This window comes from Dermacentor albipictus, chromosome 7 (assembly GCF_038994185.2).
Source record: "Dermacentor albipictus isolate Rhodes 1998 colony chromosome 7, USDA_Dalb.pri_finalv2, whole genome shotgun sequence".
NCBI lineage: Eukaryota > Metazoa > Arthropoda > Arachnida > Ixodida > Ixodidae > Dermacentor > Dermacentor albipictus.
Genome location: NC_091827.1, coordinates 98,603,872 through 98,622,718, shown reverse-complemented (window position 1 = coordinate 98,622,718; position 18,847 = coordinate 98,603,872). Strand labels below are relative to the sequence as shown.

General features: G+C 45.1%; 1 protein-coding gene across 4 annotated transcripts in view; it reads left to right on the top strand.

The window, feature by feature from the left end:
* The window catches only part of LOC135916861 (uncharacterized), a 116,922-nt gene that overhangs the window by 26,263 nt on the left and 71,812 nt on the right, over positions 1-18,847 (top strand). For all 4 annotated transcript variants that reach the window (XM_070521387.1, XM_070521389.1, XM_070521388.1 and 1 more), the window contains one exon: positions 3,839-3,915. In XM_070521387.1, coding sequence (XP_070377488.1) covers positions 3,839-3,915 — 77 coding nt within the window. The remainder of the gene's footprint in view (positions 1-3,838; positions 3,916-18,847) is intronic.

Here is an 18,847-nt window from a genome sequence, read left to right as displayed (position 1 = left end):
TTTTCCCATGTGTTAGCATTCGTACTTTGCTTGGCAGCTCAATCAAGTCTTTATTTTTTCTTATTTTCTAGTCGCTTTGCATGGTTAGTGAACCATGGTTTCTAACGATTTGCACGCAACGTAATTTTCGGTATATGTTTGTCTGTTAGTTCAATAATTTACATTTAAACACCGTCCAATTAGCGTGAGTGGATTGTTCGTAAAATCAAGATTGAAAGTTTGGTAGAAAGGTTGTTAGTTCGTCGTTGATGGCTTCCTTTAGGTATCCTTTATCGTTTAAGCGGATAGTTTTGCGATATGTTGCACGTAGTGGGACTCCAAAGAAAAAGGTAGCGGGAAGAACTTTGTGGTCGCTGATAGAAGTAAGGAAAGTTATTGATGATAAGCTGTCGGGATGATTAATTACTATGAAATCTAAGATGTTTGCACAGTCAAGCGAGACACGTGTTGGTTCAGAAAGAAGCTGTGAAAGAATAAATTTCATACAGACATCGGTGAAGTCTAGCGTCAGCATACGCGTTTCATGATGGTGAACATGCTTTAAGAATATCACCGCAATACTTGTATGTACTGCGGTGCACTTGTATACCAAGCGAGAAGAAAAATAATACTGGCAGACGGTGGCCTCATGTGCGCTCCAGAGATGATAATAAAGACAACAGTGGCCAAGTGAGCTTTCCTGTTTTTATAACATGTGGCTTACACTTACCACGTGCGCAAATTCTCCCTTAAATTCACTGCAGCACACTGTATCTTGCAGTATATTATCTCAGGTGAGCACCTGAGATAATAAAATCTAGAAGCGTGGCCAAGTAAGGCTTACAGTTTATGCAAACGCGTTGATTGCATTGCGTACACACGCGAATTCTCACGCGCTTCACTGCTATACACTGAATGCTTCGCCGCATTACACATGCTTTGAAGCTATAAGAAATTGCCGTTTTTCCATTTTCTTTCATAACTGAAGAATGGCAAGAAGTTCGGTGTTTTAGTAGAGTTTCCTACTTGGTATACGCTTTATTCAAATAAGACACGAGAAAATTACGTGTTGGCCGCGCGCTTTTCCTTCAAGCTTCAAAAAATCATACTCTACGAATAATGGGGCCTCAGACCTAAGCCGCACGCGCGACAGCAGGAAAGTGCTTATGGTTTGAAGCAGGCTTTGAAGGCTTATGGATGCACATCTGCAAATATATGCGCGCTTTTTATTCCACGTGGTGTGCACTCAGTCACTCTGTTTGGCGTCGAAATATTTTGGACAAGCGCGCTATCCGTGCAACGTTTGCGGCGTTAAATCTTGCCTGATCGTACACGTGTTCTCGGAAATATTCAGTTCGAATTGCAACAAAAGCTTTCCGTGTTGTCGTTATTGTTGTGGTCTCGACACATGGCTCCATAATCATGCCGCAGTCATCTTTCTTGTCGCTGCTGCACGTGTCCACTTTCCGCATGAATGCTTTTTCAGCGTCGTTCAAAACGAAACAACCCGGCTCTCGGCAGCGTGGCGTAGCGTTGTCAAAGGCCTGCGCACAACCCTTGCACAACGTTGCACAGGGTTCTTTTTTTGTAGCAGTTCAAGTTGCTTCATGTGCCTGGGATTCACCACAATGCAAGTGATGCGTGCTCCTATCACAAAATGGGCGTCATTGCCCGCTGCTGCATCGCGTTCACCGCGGCGGCAGCCCAGCGTCAGAGCGTAAACAAACGTAAATCTCGGAGGCAACGTCGCAGGCCGCGGCCCTGGTTGCTGCCATGCTAGCGGAAGTGGCCTGCGGCGAGAGCCAATAGGCGCGCAGCTCTGACCCCCCGCACCCAGGGGATATGTTCTGCTATGCTCCCCGGTAATCTCAGTGATTTCTCATATTTTTATTTCCTAAGAAACTTCAGTAACTCAACTTGTCACTAAACTTGTGCTCTGATACCATACCTATAATAAACCAATAGATTTTGTAGTATACTAGTTTTTCTATTTTTTTCTGAACGATACTGAGCTTTCCCTGCAGTCATCTCAGTGATTTCTAAGTATTTCTAATTGTAACAGGCACATCAGTGACTAAGTTGTAGCTAAGTTTATGCTGTAATATCACGCCTGTAATGAAACCCATGAATTTTTACTTTAATACTTCATTCTGTTTATTGTGATTTATTTTGAATTTCGTCCCCTCTCGGCTCAGGGATTTCTTATTAATTCTTATTATTCCAGGCACCTCACTATTTCAACTTGTAACTCAGCGTATGCTCTGATTCGATATCTTTAATGAAACCCATGAAGTTTGCACTGTACTATTCTTTTTATCTGTTCCTGATTTATTTGGGATTTCCTTCCCGGGGGTAAAAAGAGCTGAGCTGGAAGTACTGCGCAAGAAACAAGAGTGTCACTCGATGGTGGTGCCACTATAAGTTATCTGTAACAGTATATAACGGTTTTTCATCGCATGCAAAAGCTTTCGACGTCGCGGTATTTTTTTTCTCAATACGTGAATAACGACTTTTGAGAGCATGCTCAGAGCCTGGACTCAAGGCACTGAGCATGACTCGCAGTAGCACTTCATGGACTGCACTCGCCTAAATGCGGGAGCACTGTTATGAGAAAAAAAAATGAACTTGCAAGAACATGAACGAACCGTGAAACTTCGATAAGAAAGCATTGGAGCTGTGAAAAACGGAATGATAAGCTCTTCAACGTGCAAGCCCTTAGTTTTGCTACGATGCCGCTGTTCCGGTGCACCAAGCCAATTGCTAAGCCAGGTGGGGGCTGACCATGCTACCGGCGCATTACATTTCGTGCAAGTGTGAACAAACGTTTCTGGAAGTCAAGAAATTGGTCTGAAGTAGTGACCCATTCGCACGACAGTTGTTTGAGGTTTTCAATATTAAGAAAGTAGGCATGAATTGTATCAGTAACGCTATATTTCATCTGTTTTGGGGAAAGAGTTGCAACTATCTGATACATTTCTGACCATTAACAGGAATGGTGGACACCTATGGGCGTAGATATGTTGACTTTGCTCTACGAGCAAAGATGTCAGATTTAGCGCCCACTGGGTTGCTTCCTGCTGCCTCCAACTAAGAACTCTGTTCGTCACGTCGCATTGCTATGCATCCATTATCCTGGCTCCGAGCGTTTCTTTCACCTCTTTTTTTTTTCAGAGCGCAGCTCTTAAGTGCCCGTTCCTACGGCGAGCATAGGCGTCGGCATAACCGATGGAACGAGCGCCGCGAAGGATGAAAGAGAGAACGCGGAGTTCAGCTGGGGATGAAAGACGTGATGAGGAAGGGGTGGAGGAGGGTATGATGAAAGCGTAAGAAGGAAAGCGTAGAGTGGCGACAGTCTCTACGAGTTGGCGTCAGAGTAGCGCGCGTCGTCTGGGATGTGTATGCGGCGACTGCTGTAAATTACGGCCCCGCGTTATGCACGCGCTTGCCCTCGCAATCTCCAGATTAGCTAGGCCATCACGTAGCACTTGAACTGTGTTTGCAACGTGCCCCAGGAGACAGATTGTCAGTGCCAGCGAATATATCGCGAAATGAAAACGCGTATAGCGCTGCGCTCAAATTTCACATCAGGGACTATCGCAATCACCTGCGAATTTTTCTTTTAGCTAACATATCCTACATGTCGTATTTTGCCGTTGGGCCCGAAAGAGTACGTTAACTGCAGATACAGTCGCCACCCTCATCTTTACTGGCAGTCTTCAAAATATCTTCGTGCTAAAGGCCGTGTTTTGTGAAACACAAGACTGATTGTTTAAAAATATTTTGTGTCCTTAACGAAATTTGCTTTGGAGTGCATGAAAATGAAAAGTGTGTGTCATCCTCATATGCATATATATTTCAGGAGAAGCCAGAAGATCTATGCAAGATTATTTCAAGGCAGAGGCGGCGAAGCAATAATGCGATTGAGCCAGAGACCAGGTAATGTAGAAAAGTGCATTTTAGTGCTCATATGTTCAATGCATGGTACTGGGAAAGATCACATTCGTAAGGGTTACTAACGCGAAAAAAGTTTAGCTTAAAGCTTAGTAACATAGCAGTAAATGATGTAGCTGCGTGAACCATGACCCCCCCCCCCCCTCCCCATCAAGGAGTGTCGTTCAGATACACCCCTTCCGGTTGAGATCGCCGTTCGCTATAGAGGCAGGCCTGTTGCACAGCAACACTTTCGGAAGCCGCCGACAGCACTCGGACTTAGCAAGCTCCGCTTTCTAGGCAAGACGAGTGTTGGGCAAACTTACGGTCACAACTGGAAACGGGCTTCATGTACAGCGCATCATCGGGGTTCCAGGTGGGATTACCAGGATTTGCCTAGAATCCGACATTGGACAAGAAGGGCTGGTGACTTCATGAATACTAATCGCACTGTATTAACTCAGCATGATCCTCTAATAGCCGCCAAGTCGTCGAACCTGAGCTGACAGCCTTTACAGAGTTGTCGGTAGATCACAATGACCTGTGACCAGTATTCTCTCAGGGTTCCAGCAGTAAATGTGCTAGTGCCGTTGTCGTTCACGAAACTGCCATTACAACTTTCGCTGCAATAATAAACACCGCGGCAGAAAAATATATAATGATCACGGCGCTATACGTAGAAAGAGGAAAACAGGATTCGCAGCCTAATGACCACGCATGGAAAATATATAAATATTAGAATCAAAACAACGAACCTATGATCCCGCTGCTATGACAAACTACGAGTGCTATGTGATCCTGAAAATTCCATAATCTAAAGCACTTCTCACACAACGCGATTCTAAGAACAAAATTCGCACCCACCACGTGGTAGTCACTGACTCTCTAATGCAATGTAATACACAGTCGATGGACCAATATTTTTGCCGCATAAGACCCATACACACCGGGTGGTCAATTTATTTGGAATAAATCAGCGTTCTCGTCGTTTTATGTTATTATCTGCGTTGCTACAGGAAAGGCCAAGAACACAGAAGTAATCGCAGTGAGCATTCAACATTCGTTTCTTTTTTTACTTAAGGGTATATGGGAAGGTAATAAGAATGTCATTATGAACAAATGGACAGAAGAATTTGTTGAACCGAGCAACGCGCCCCCACAACCATATTCTCACCACCTGTCGTAGCCGGCGTTTCCAACACATATTCGAGATAGTATTTGCAATATTACAGTAGAGTCTCCCAGCCGCAAACAACAACATCTCGTGCGCCTTCTCCTCGAACAGCTTTTCGTGTTATCAAAAGTGTCTTAATATGCATTGGTAAGCTGTCATATAGGGCCTCCACGTAACGCTCACATACCCCGCAATACACCCTTCTGAATTTCAAAACTGAAAAGAAAGTTATGAATAAAAACTTTCTGGCGCGTTGTCCCTTTGAAGGCAGATGGCTACGCTATTACGATTACCCATTTATTATAGTAGGTGTGTAATTTTGGATGATATGTTTTTTGTCTTATGATGTTGGCGATGAAAAGCGGCTGCAGGTTCGATTTTTAATTGAAGCTCAATCAAACTAACAAATTCTTATTTTAGCATAAGCCTCACTCAGACACTTACTCACCATAATTTTACTCAGCCAGACTCACTTGAATTCAGACTCAAGAACCTTCTTTGGGACCGGGCTCCCCTGACTGAAATTAACTCAAATTCTACTCATCCGGGTTCACTCCATGCTCAGACTAACAAATATTCAACTGAGTTGCACTCACTGATGCCCAAGAGCTCACAGGAATTTTATTTAGCCAACTTTACTCCCGCTCAGACTCAAAATATTCAGACAGACGACCTGACTATGAGTCTGACTCATGATACATAGCCAGCTTCGCTCGAAGTCAGCCTCTCCGAAATTTGGTTCTGCCGCTCTTTATTGCCGCGGACTCGATAGCCAGAATTAGACTCAAACAGGTCTGCTTGGCCGAGATACTTTGACAAACTCACGCTTTCTCATGAATTGAACACATCAATTATAAGATTTTCATAAGACAACAATTATGTATCCACTAAACAATAAACAATTAGAAAAACGTATGCACAAGAGTTTCAAACATACGAATACGTCAATTGTTGGACAATGTGCACACGAAATTAATTATAGCCATCCAGGGGACACCATACAATAAACATTTAGAAAAAGACATGCACGATAGTTTCAAACATTCAAGAAATACCTGTATGTGCTGTGTTTCTGAGTCTTTTTAAACAAATATCTGGGACATACTATCTTGGCAGTGCCGCAAACATTTCGCTTCAAAAATAAATGTGCTAGAGATTCTTCAAAACGTGGAAATTCTTATTTGTGCGCTTGTGTATGCGTGCATGCGTGTGGCAGCGGGAACGCACTTTTCTTAGAGGGACGAGCGCTTGCGCTTTCGGCAGCCATAACATTGACTGTCGCTAGCTGGGCCCTACTAGGCTGAGGACACCTCAGCCTAGTAGAGAGATTGCCATCAATAAAAATATAGCCCGAAGCTACACAGAAAACCACAGTGGGTTTCTCAGAAGGAAAACATCGCAGTTGAGAAAAAATATGTCCGTGTCCTGGATTCGAGCGCTAGATCAGCGCCTTACCAGGACAAGCAGGTCACCGAGCAAGTATGAGTTCAGCAAAATATTGAAGCACTCAGACACTGAGCATTGCAAATGTTCAGTGTCAGTGAAACAAAGAACAAGTAATTGATATTTTTTTGTCGTCATAGAACCATGAATTTGATGCGCTGTCTTTCACTGAAACCTGGTATACTGAATCGAATGATGCTGTTCGCTGTCCTGGTTATAAGCGTAAAGCACTGTTTAGGAAAACCATAAAAAGGGGGTGGTGTAGCTTTGCACATTCAAAACAGTTTTTCTTATGAAATAATTCCACAGTGCACAGTTTTGAGCCCCTCCTATGAATCAATTTTTATTCAGACAAATGCATTCATCTTTTGCGTAATTTATCGGACACCGTCTGCGTCTCTTCAAGAGTTCTTCAACTTCTTAAAAATAGTATTGGGTGACCTCTCCTTACAAAGTAGACCTGTGGTAATAATGGGTGATTTTAATATTAACCTACTACAACAGCCAAATTCTGCCAATGAATTTCTTGATATGATGTTGGCCGACGGCTTTTCCAATATAATCACAACGCCTGCTGGTATTACAGGCTCCAGCGAAACACTTATTGATCTATGCCTAACAAACGGTGATATTCGTGCTACCATGGCAGGAGTACTCCTGCGTGACATCAGTGATCACCTGTCAACCTTCTGCTTTATGGAAAAGTCAACTAAACAAATATTCGAACATACTTACCCACCAAATAGTTACCGCGTTATAAACCCAAGCAAAATTGAATATTTTCGTCAAATCGTCTTCTCTGTCGACTGGAGCCAATTGAGGCGTGATGAAGATCCTAATATTTTACATGACAAGTTCTTTCACAAAATAACACAGTCGTAAGAATGCACTTTCCGAATTGTAACAATGACAAAGTACAGAAAGGAAGGAAGCCTTGGATTAAACGTGGCCGTCTCAGGCGAATCAAGGCACTAAATAGGCTTTTCTCCAAGTTTACAAAATCTAAAGACTTGACAGTTATGAAAGAGTATGAAAATGTTAGAAATCAATTAGATGCACACATAAAGAAATCTAGAATTCAATACTACGCTCCTAAATTTTGAGATATCTCCTTTGACCCTCAAAAACGTGGCGCACAGTCAAAGATCTTCTACAGAAATGAGAAGAAAAATATACCTACGCAAATTACAATTAGAGGAATGGTTCGGAGTGGTAAGGCTCTTGCCAATGAGTTCAACAGACATTTTTTGGCATTTGGAGATTCTCCTGCAGGAACGCCCATTATTATAGGAAAATACATCGAGTATAATCTTGAGCACAACCTTTTCTTATATCCAGCTACTCCAGCAGAGAATAATGATATTATATTAGGTTTCAAAAATACCTGTTCTTGCAGTTTTGATGGTACTAAGGTAGCACCAATTAAAGCAATTGCCAACCTAATAGTTAATCTACTTTGTCATATAACAAATCTAATCTTGAGAACAGGTATTTTTCCCGAAAACATGAAGATGGCAAGAGTTGCTGTTTTGTTTAAACGCGGTGCTGCATATATAATTAGTCATTATAGACCTATATCAGTTCGACTGTTGTTTTCCAACATAGCAAAAAAAGTGATTAATACATGGATTACTACCTATCTTAGCAAACAGAAGTTAATCTCTCCTAGCCAGTACGGATTTCAGAGGAAGAAATCAACTGAATCTGCATTGCTCAGTATTAGGGATAAACTCATTACCAATATACAAAATGAATTGTACACATTAGGTGTTTTTCTAGACTTTAGCGAAGCGTTTCATTCTATTAAACATAATATACTTCTTTGCAAACTACCATATTAGGGAATACGAGGCACTTCAGTTAAATTATTGCAGAACTACCTTTCCGGGCGTTCCCAGTACCTTGTTATTAATAATGTCACGTTTAATTTTGAGCTCCTAAAATTTCGGGTTCCTCAGGGGTCAATCCTAGGTCCTACTGTGTTTCTTTTATGCATCAATGACATGGGATCTACCCCACAAACCCCTTCTATTATCGTTTACGCTAATGACACAAGTGTATTTTTTTCTGGTGACAATTTAGGTTCCTTAATTCCACGTGTAAACTTATGGCTTAAGAATCTATCTGACTGGCTTGTTAGAAATGAACTCTCAATAAATGGTGACAAAACTAAGTACATTCTTTTTACCCCTGCTAACAGACCTGTTTATATTAATAATGATGTGTAATTGGAGTCGCGACCGCTAAAGAAGGTAACACAGCAGCAGCAGCAGCAGCAGCGGCAAACGACTTTATTTGGGTCCTGAGGAGCTAAGCGGGGGCCTGCAGGTCCCTACCCAGCCGCTGGCTAGTCCCATGTCGGAACAGAGAGGCCATGCCTCTCCGCTCGTTTACGGGCCCTCTGGACAGCCAGGAGCTGGACATCTTGTCTCGGGTCTGTGATGGCCTTCGTCCAGTCTTCTTCTGTATTAAAATCCTGTAACACAGGGCACTGCCAGAGCATGTGATTTAATGAGCTAAATTCAGTGCCGCAATCTGGGCAGAGTGGATCGATGTCCGGGTGGAGCTTGTTCAAAAAGCCCCTAGAGGGGTAGGACCCCGTCTGGAGCATGCGAAGCGTGCTAGCTTGTGGCCTGTTAAGCTTATGATGGGGGAAAGGAAAACTCTGCCTATTCCCTCTGTAATGAGAGGTGATTTCATGAAAGGTAACCAGTGGATCACTGTGGACGAGCTCTCCCGAACTCACGCGAGACACCATCCCGTCGCGGCATACGAAACCTCGCGCACGGTCGTGGGCTATCTCATTGGGGTTCAGGTGACCCGGCATAGTCTGGTTCCCATGTGAGCTGGGAACCAGACTATGTGGTGAACAACGTCAGAGGGGTGTTTGCCATTTAGAATCCTGGCTGCTTCTTTGGCTACCAATCCCGATGCGAACGCTCTAACGGCTGCTCGGGAGTCCGTGTACACCGTAGTGTGTTTTGAGTCCAGTAATCCGAGAGCTATGGCAGCCTGTTCCGCCACATCGACCGAGGAGGTTTTCAGCGAGGCTGCCGAGAGGAGTTCTCCCCTGTCATTGACTATGGCTACGGAGAACTTGTTGGCACTGGCGTGTCACGCCGCGTCAACAAAGGTATCCGTTCCGGATATGTTCTTTAAGAAAGTTCTAGCCCTCGCTAACCTTCGACCTTTATTGTGTTGGGGGTGGACATTTCTTGGAAAAGGGTCTACAATAAAGGAGTTCCTTGTCTGAACATCAAGTTGCGTGATATTTTCCTGATTGAAGCTAGGACGGAGGCCTGCCGCATCCAGAAGTCTTCGGCCTGCTTTGGAGTTTGATAATCTAATAATTTGTGCTGATCTTTGTGCTTCTATTAATTCCGAAGTTGTGTTGTGTACTCCCAATGTCATGAGTTTCTCTGTGCTAGCCGTGATTGGCACGCCGATCACCTTTTTGATACTTTTGCGCATAAGCGTGTCTAATTTATCCATTTCTGTTTTCGTCCAATTGAGGGCTGCGACTATGTAAATGACATGGCTGATGAGGAAAGCATGGTGAGCCCTAAGGAGTATATCCTCGCCTATGCCACCTTTCTTGTTGGACACTCTCATGTTTAATCTAATAATGTTTTCAGTTTTCGTGGTGAGTTGGGCTATAGTCTTAGCGTTGTATCCCTTTGAGTTTATTGAAAGCCCTAGTATTTTGATAGAGTCTACTCTCGGGATGGTGTGCCCATCTCTGTTACGAACGCTAATTGGCACCTGATCGAGTGGGGTGAGTCCCCTAGCACCTCGTCTAGCCTGTCTGTACAGCAGGAGTTCCGACTTTCCAGGCGAGAGTGCCAGTCCCGTACCTTTCAAGAAAGACTGTAACATCCAAAGCCTCCTGTAGAGCTTGTTCGACCGTAGCCTCCGATCCTCCAGGACACCAGATTGTAATATCGTCAGCATATAATGCATGACCTACGTAAGGAATTGCTGCAAGGCTTTCCGACAACTTGCGCATTGCTATATTAAACAGAAGGGGTGAGTAACTGCCCCTTGGGGAGTACCCCTGTTTCCGAGTGTGAAGTATTCCGAGACTGATTGCCTCAACTTTATGGCCGCCGTCCTGCTCTCGAGGAAGGATGCAACGAAGGAGAAGAATTTAACTCCTAAGTTCAAGGCCGATATCTCCTGAAGAATATAGTCATGTGCAATTGTATCGAATGCCTTGGATAGATCCAGTGCGAGGACGCCTTTTACATCTTTGCTTTGAGAGTCGATTATCTGTGTTTTGAGCAGGAGCATGACATCCTGCGTTGAAAGCAAGGGCCTGAAACCAACCATATTGTACGGGAATAGTTCGTTGCGCTCAATATGTCTCGATATCCTGTTATGCACTGCATGTTCCGCTACTTTGCTAATGCAAGAAGTAAGGGAGATAGGACGGAGGTTCTCCAAGCTGGGTGATTTACCTGGCTTGGGGATTAAGACCACTGTGGCCTTCTTCCAACTCTCCGGTACAACGCCTTCCTCCCATACCTCATTTATCTCCTTCACTAAAGCTTGAATTGCTTTGTCGTCCAAATTTCTTAAGAGCCGGTTTGTAACTCCGTCGGGGCCTGGGGCAGACCTTCCGTTTAAATTGTGCAGCACTTCCCTGATCTCAGCTTCCGAGAAGGGGACGTCCAGCTCTGGGTCAGGCGCGCCCTCATGCTGAGGGAGGGGAGAACCTGGGCTTTGGCCAATGGGAAGGTATTTGTTCGCTAATTTCCGAAATATGGAGGCCTCTGAGATGCCTTCCATTTTTTCCTTAGTAATTAATCGGTCTATGAGTAGTCTCTGATTACATTTGGATTGTCCATCGTCTAAGAGATGTTTGAAGAGGGTCCATTTGCCTCCTTTGCGCATTTTTCCATCCGCTGCCGAGCAGGCGTCTCTCCATTGCTGTTTATTAAGTTCTGATCAATGCCCCTCAATGAGTTTATTCAGCTCCGCGATCTTTTGCCGTAGCCTGCGATTGAGTCTTTGTGTCTTCCATCTTTCGAGGAGAGAGCGCTTGGCTTCCAGGAGATGCGCTAACCTTGCGTCCATCCCTGGGGCATCAAAATCCGTAACTATTTCCTTGGTGGCCTTCTCGACATCCATTTGTATCTGTAGAAGCAGTTCACTGAACGTGTCGTATACTGCCTCATTTTCACCTCTTATTTTCCTAAAGAGGTCCCAGTCTGTGTATTTATAGGTTTTGGGAGGAGCTGCTATTATTTCCATCCTGAGTTCTATTATGTAGTGATCGCTCCCCAAGTTCTCCTGTAAGTTGGACCACGTGGCCACAGCATTTCTAGTGAAGCTGAGATCAGGGGTCGTGTCTCTGGCGACCGAGTTTCCCAGCCTCGTGGGGAAACGTGGGTCCGAGACCAGTGTCAGGTTTAGGTCTGTACTCGCTGCAACTAGGTTGGCCCCTTTCTTTGTTCGTGTTACATAACCTCAAGCCGGGTGGGGAGCGCTGAAATCTCCTGCGACTATTAAGGGCTGCGATTTCGCAGTGGTTGCGACCCTATTTAGTAGTGAGCGGAGATTATGCTTATGAGCGGAAGGAGAGCTGTACAGGTTGAGAATGAAAATGTTTCGTCGAATTTTTCCGTGGGGGATGATTTCAATTAACTGTGCCTCGAGACCGGATTTCTTATCAGAGTTACAAATTTTGACTTCGTGCTCCTGAAAAGAGGTGTCTTTCCTGACGAATGTGGCGATACCTCTGCCATTTTCTCCTTTTTGACTAACCGAACTGTAGACCGATAAATTTACCTTCTCACTAAGTGTTTCTTGCAAGAGCAGGACGTGCGGCATTATCGCTTGTGCTTTCATGAGCTGCAATAGAGCAGCCTTGCGCCTTAAGAAGCTGGCGCAATTCCACTGCCAGATAATTAGGTTTCCGATTTGTCCCGCCATTTTGATTTCTATTGAGCTAGCAGAGCCTGCAGGGGACTCGTGTTATCGGGATCCTGCTGTACTTTCTTAGCTTTTGCAGTGGTGCCAGTGGAGATGCTTTTGATTTTGCTAGCGTCTATCATTTTCATTTTAGACTCGAGGATGCCAACTCTACGTGTTAGGTGGGAGATGTTACTGTCCATATGCTCGACAGTGCTAGATTGAATAGCTAAGGCCTCTCTCATCTGCATGAGCGATTCCTCAATTACCTTCAAAGACGCGAGTATGTTTGGTTCTGGCTTAGGGTCCTGAGCGGGGGACCCGTCAGTTTGCATTGGCTCTCTTTCCGTGGTCGCGGGAGGGAAATAGCTTTGCGCTTATTCGACCCTTCTGCTTGAACTGGGATGGGTAAGGCTACTTCGCGGGGTTCACGCGAGTTACGGAAGAGCTCGAACTCAGCCCTCAGCGTTCGTAGTGCCTCTTTTAGCTCTGCATTTTCCTTCTTAAGCATTAAAATCTGAGATTGCTCTCTTTTATGCTCCGGCGAGATGCCCTGTGTTACCTTTTTGCCACTTGAGATGCTCATCCTGGCCTTGTCTGCCCAGGACATTGGTTCCTGGATTCGGACCCTGGAACCCGATCGTCCTATCGAAAGGGAGCGCCTGCTGCTTTTGTCGCGCCCTCTGGAGCGAGAGCGCGATCTGCTGGATCGCCCTCTGGATCGGGAGCGGGAGCGTCCTCTCGATGCCGATATGTTGCGGTGGGGGGAGTAGAAGGGTTTCTCTCCCGCCATTGCTTCTCCGCCGCTAGCTGTGTCGAAGCCACGTGGTCCTGCCGCCCGCTGCGCATGCTGTGCGCGCCTGCGGCGCCGCCGTCTTTGGCGCACGATGTATGGCACCTGGAAGCGCTGTTTGCACTTGCGGTCTGCCGTTTGGTGTGCCCCACCACAGATGGCGCACTTGGGATCACATTATTGATCCTCTGATGGTGTGAGCATGCCACATCCGCGGCATTTTTTCTGGTCTTCGCCCTTCGGGCAAACGTCGGACCTGTGGCCCAGTTCTCCACACGCATAACAAACGTCTACTTGTCTTCGATACAAGGAACAAAGGTAGCGAACACCATCACATACGACGTTTAGGGGGACCTTGTGTCCGTCGAACAACACGATCACTGTTGTTGTCTTCTTGATTCTTCGAACCCCCAGAGCGCCGGGGTTTCTCCGGTTGACGATCATCTCCGTCAGTTCTGCGTCACTGATGTCCACGTTGATTCCGCGGATCACTCCTTTACATGTGTCGTCCGACGCAGCCACGTAGGCCGCCACTTCTATGACGACACTTGCCATACAAATCTGCTGAACCTTGGCGTAGGCGCGCGCGTTCGCCTCGAACGGCGTGGCAACCACGAGAATGTTCTGGAAGGGGTTCGGGCACAACGTGTCGTCGAACACCTGCTCCGCTGTTAGAGAAGCCGCCTTGGCGAGCGCACGCTTGAAAATAATAAGGTCCATCTTCTTAACATCCAGCCCTCCACGAGGCCTTACAACGGTCTTAAAGTGATTCCTAGGAAGGTTTGCGATTCTGGAAGCTTCCACAACTCGTCTCAATACCTTCTGCGGTGCGGCATTGCGGGCGCCGCCATTACCGCTTCCTTTCGCTGACGTGGGTGCGTTAGGATCACACCGCTCGGCAAGTTTCTTCTTCTTGCTCACGACTTCGATCCAGCCTGAGCACTCCGCTTCCTCCGGATTGATTTCCATGCCTTCTACAACCGAGGTATTGGGGTTCGAGGCCATTTTCTAGCTCGACGACGCGTTGGGCCTAGGCTCGACGCCTGCCCGACCGCCCCGTATGGTTTGGCTCGTTAGGCGTAGCTGCGCGCCAACGTGGCGGGCGGTGGAAAAGTCTCGGAAAAGTCCGAAAAATCCACCCACAGGTAAGATTTCGGTAGCCGCCTGTTCCGTGGAGTAAACTGCGTCGATTTATGCACAATTCCTGTGGGTTGAGGCAAGAAATCTGGTCCAAAAGGTTTGTAGAAACGGGAGCCGACGCGCTCGCACATGTGCGTTCGAAAACATCGTCTTCTTTCCAGAAGGTAACACAAATTAAATTTTTAGGTGTTCAGTCTCATGAAAACCTTCGTTAGTCTTGCCATATTCACAATACAAAGCGCAATATTGCACATTGTATTGGTATGCTCAATAAGTTTCGCTTATTGTTGCCTCGTTATATACGACGTCAACTGTATTTCAATTCTGTTTATTCGCGACTGCATTACTGCCTGCTTGTTTGGGGCACCACTACTAGGTCTAACATGGGAAGACTCCATCATTTACAGAAAAAAAGTATGCGCTTTATTGAAAATTTACCACAACGTGAATCAACATCTGCATATCTTTCGCGGAATCGCATCCTGGACATTGAATCACTATATGAACTGCGATTATCAGAGCTTGCATATTCAGATTTCAAAATTGATCCACAACTCTTCTCTTTGATGTATAGCAAACATGAATCCCCTTATGAGTTTAGGAGAACCCACTTCATGAAGTTTAAATGCAGGACGAATTACGGGACACAACTGTTAAATTGGCAAATTCCTAATCTGTTAAACCTTTATCCTGCTGTGATTGACTTTGATGGAAAACTGTTCCTCTTTGCTTACCTTCCGAAACCAGGCAAAGAGATTTTCCTGAAATCGTGAATAAACCGGTTATAATTTTTTTCCTTTCGTTTTTTTTTTGTCGAGTGAACATATTTGTCATGTGAACATTTTTTGTATTGTCGCATAGGAGATCCAGTTAGGATTCCTTGCTTTGTGTTTTTTTGGTCAAGTGAAGATGTTTGTAGTTATACATTCTTAATTGGATTGATTTGAATGTACAGCGTATGTATATTGCTGTATGTGAATTGTTATAGTCATCCTGTAAAAAAAATGTACTTCGTAACTTACCATGTCGAAACTGTGCCTGCGTGAATTCAGGGTATCTAGGGCCTAGTCAGGTGACCACATGTGTCACCTTTAGCCCTCTTCACCCGGACAACTGTATATTGTCTAAATTTCAATAAAGTCAAAGTCAAATAGTTTCTTCGGAAGTGCTTAAGTTTAGAGAAAGCTTATAAACAACATAACTTGGCATTCACGAAAACGTAGCACAGTTCTACAAAAGAAACGAGTTTCTCAGAACCAAGGCTTCTTCACTGCTCAAAACTTCGTCCTGCTGCAAGTTTCCAAACTGTGACCTAAACCTTAAAGGGGCAGTCGCTCTCATATCTAAGCTACCGAAGAGGCTAGTAGATCAAATCTAAAATTTTTCCTCAACTGCGAAGCGTCATTCCTCACTAACCCTGAAAAGTTTCCTTCGAAGGCTCTTAGTAGCACGAAGTGTGTCGGCATGGGTCTGTGCTTGGCGGCGTCAAATTGCGTTGCCGGAGCTGGTATCAGGACATGTGTAAAACTGGTGACACGCGCTCGGTAGGTGGTGGTTTGAATCGCGGCACTAAGCCGGAACGACAATGCAAACGAAGGCCCTGTATTACCATTGTCGATCATTTTTTTAAGAATATGGTCGATGGACATCGCTTTGCGGTGATGCTGTCGCTGCAACTTTAGCGGTTGTTCAAGTGAGCGAAATAAACAGAAGCCATTCAGCATTCCTTATAAAATACTTTTTTGCTGACGCCTCACTCGACCTCAGTTTTGTCCAATTTCTATTCAGTCGGACCCCTTCGAACTCATACTCACCAGCATACTACACAGTTGGCGTCACTCGGACTGAAGGTCATAAAAAATTCACTGAGTTGGGCTCACTTTGACGAGTTTCGGGTGCCGGCCTGAGTATATGAGGCCAAGTGAGTCGAGACATCGGTGCGTTGGCCTACCTATGGAAGCTCCATGCACCCAGTGACTCAGGTTAGAGTGAAAAAGCTCCATTAAAGAGTACTACATACCCAGTATCCCTTATGTAGTGAACCCAATTGGTATGATGGTTGGTTCCGAACCCGTTTCCCTAAGCGTAGCAGCCTGATGATCCACCAATTAGACTATAGATAGCCGAGTCACGCAGCTTCCCGCCAAATAGGTTAGGCGTGTTCAGGCAAGCTGGCCGGTAGGCGGGCAGCCGGATAACAAGGGAGGTTGGCCAGCAGGCAGAATAAAACTAGGAAAATTACCCTAACGTTTTTATTTGATATAAGATCATTAGAAGTGGTGGTCACGAAAAAAAAACAAGAAATGCAAGCCCACAGAGATAACTTGCAGCCACAATGAATAACTTTAGTGTTCAGAGTTTTATGTGTATTATCACCACCTTATCATATTTATTAGGACGTCTGTCGTCTTCGACAGATAAACAATGCGCTTCAGCGGCGAAGCAATGAGTTTGGAGCCTACTTTCTTTGCCTCTTATGCAACTTCACCGCTGCTGCTGCGGCTACTGGCTGCTGTCTTGCCGAGAAGCTCTTGTCGAGTATGCTGGTCGCACTCAAATTCATGCCACCATCACAGTATCGTCGTCGTATCATTGTCATGCCTGCTCACTCCAGGTTACAATCTTAAACTATTGGTTTGTATCAGACATAGTCCACGCAAGCAAGTGATATAGTACTAATCGAATCGAGCTGCAGCGCCAGTTAGGCACGTGTCGTGGATGGTAGCTCCAATCCTAGTACATCGTTGTTGTCATGCTGTTGTCGTCATTCTATTGTCATCAGTGCTTCGTTATCACTCCATTATGGTCATTGCGTCGTTGTCACAGAGTCGTTGTCATGACGTCGTGGTCGTTCAATTGTTATCACGCTGTCGTTCTACCATTGCCACCCTTTCTGGCTGCTTATATTCTTCGACGATTTTGAGCAAAGCATTTTGAGCACACTCCTAAAGACGGTAAAGTAAAAAAAAAACCCTTCACTTTCAAATGCAAGTAAATAAGTAACCCATACTCGAAGCTTCCCGCGTGTCTTCAGCTATTAAGAGGGATGGCTTGTCAACCTACGCAGCTGTGTTTTTAACACATTAGCATGTGCGCATTAGTAAGCGCTACCATCGTGCTGAGCAAAAATGAGTATCGATTGCCATATGTGGGACTTTTGAGAAGGATCACTTTCGGCGATACTTTCACTTTCGCGTAAGCACTACGTTGGATGATTCGGGAGGTTTGCCTAAACCAGCCAATTAACCGCCTATTGTAAAAGATCATCCGAGAATTGGTCACATGTTAGGCTCTGATTACAATGCATATTTCAAATGTGGCACAGGTAAAATGATTGTGCTGTGTTTCGAACGTGTGTGGCCACACAAATGCAATACATGCTGCGGCAGTACAGAATGTGACAGCCTAAGAGCTGTGTTTTCACTGAGATGCTGAAAATTAAACTCACATCGATAAAAATATGCTGGTGGCATATTCTGTTGCCAGTCTCGAACACCTTCCCTTCGCCGAATGGCTTCCATCTGCCAACAGACGGTGTCCTCCAATGGGAGTGCATGCGCGCTCCACTCGAGCGGATTCAGCGTACACTAAATTTTGCGACCCAGTCTGCCATGATGCCGCCCGTACCGGCCTGCACGCAGGCGGAGCGCGTGTGGAGCGGAAGACGGATTGACAAATTTCAGGCCATTATACATGCACCGTTCTTTTCGGACCATCAGCTGGAAACGTGGGGCGTAATCGGCAAGGAATATTAGGGGATCCGTAAGATTGCTTTTCAATAAGTGTTCACGCATACGTCCGCTTTATAGTTAGCTGTTAAGCTTTCAATATTCTACATTTCAGTTGCTGTTTATCTTCCATTCTAAGTGTTGACGTAACCTATCATGCCATAATACTCCGCCCGCGAAAGCCCAATCTTATCGTGTAGCCAGCAGAGCACCTCTCCCTAAACTTTTTATATGCACAGTGTCGATACTCTCCGCAGTCAATAAACAATTCTCCCCAGTATACAAAAAACTACGCTTGCTAGAAAAAGGCGGTTCTCTTTCAGCTATTTAAAGGACAGGTCAGTAACAATGTTTCCCTCCGTGTAGATAAAAATTTATTGAGTTAATATCAGGCACTACAATAACACATGTCGTGCTCAATCGAAATTCTTTATATAATTCCCAAGTTAAACGCCTTCTATCAAATTCCGCATAAATAGCTGTCGTTTTATCTATCGGAAGGCAGTTTTGCTGAGGGAAGAGCAGTACGGTGATATAGTGAGAAACAAGAAAAAAATTTTCTGTGCGAATGCAGTCGAGCATCATGCAAGAAATCCACCAAGGCTATGTTATTAGACCCAAATTTATTTGCTGTAGTCAGTAGGTCGGTAGCTGCGGAGGCCAGACTATCCGAGCTTGGGCCTTATCCGAGCTTGGCCTTGATATGCCTTGTAACTGGGCAAGTCAACAGCAGTTAATACACATCCG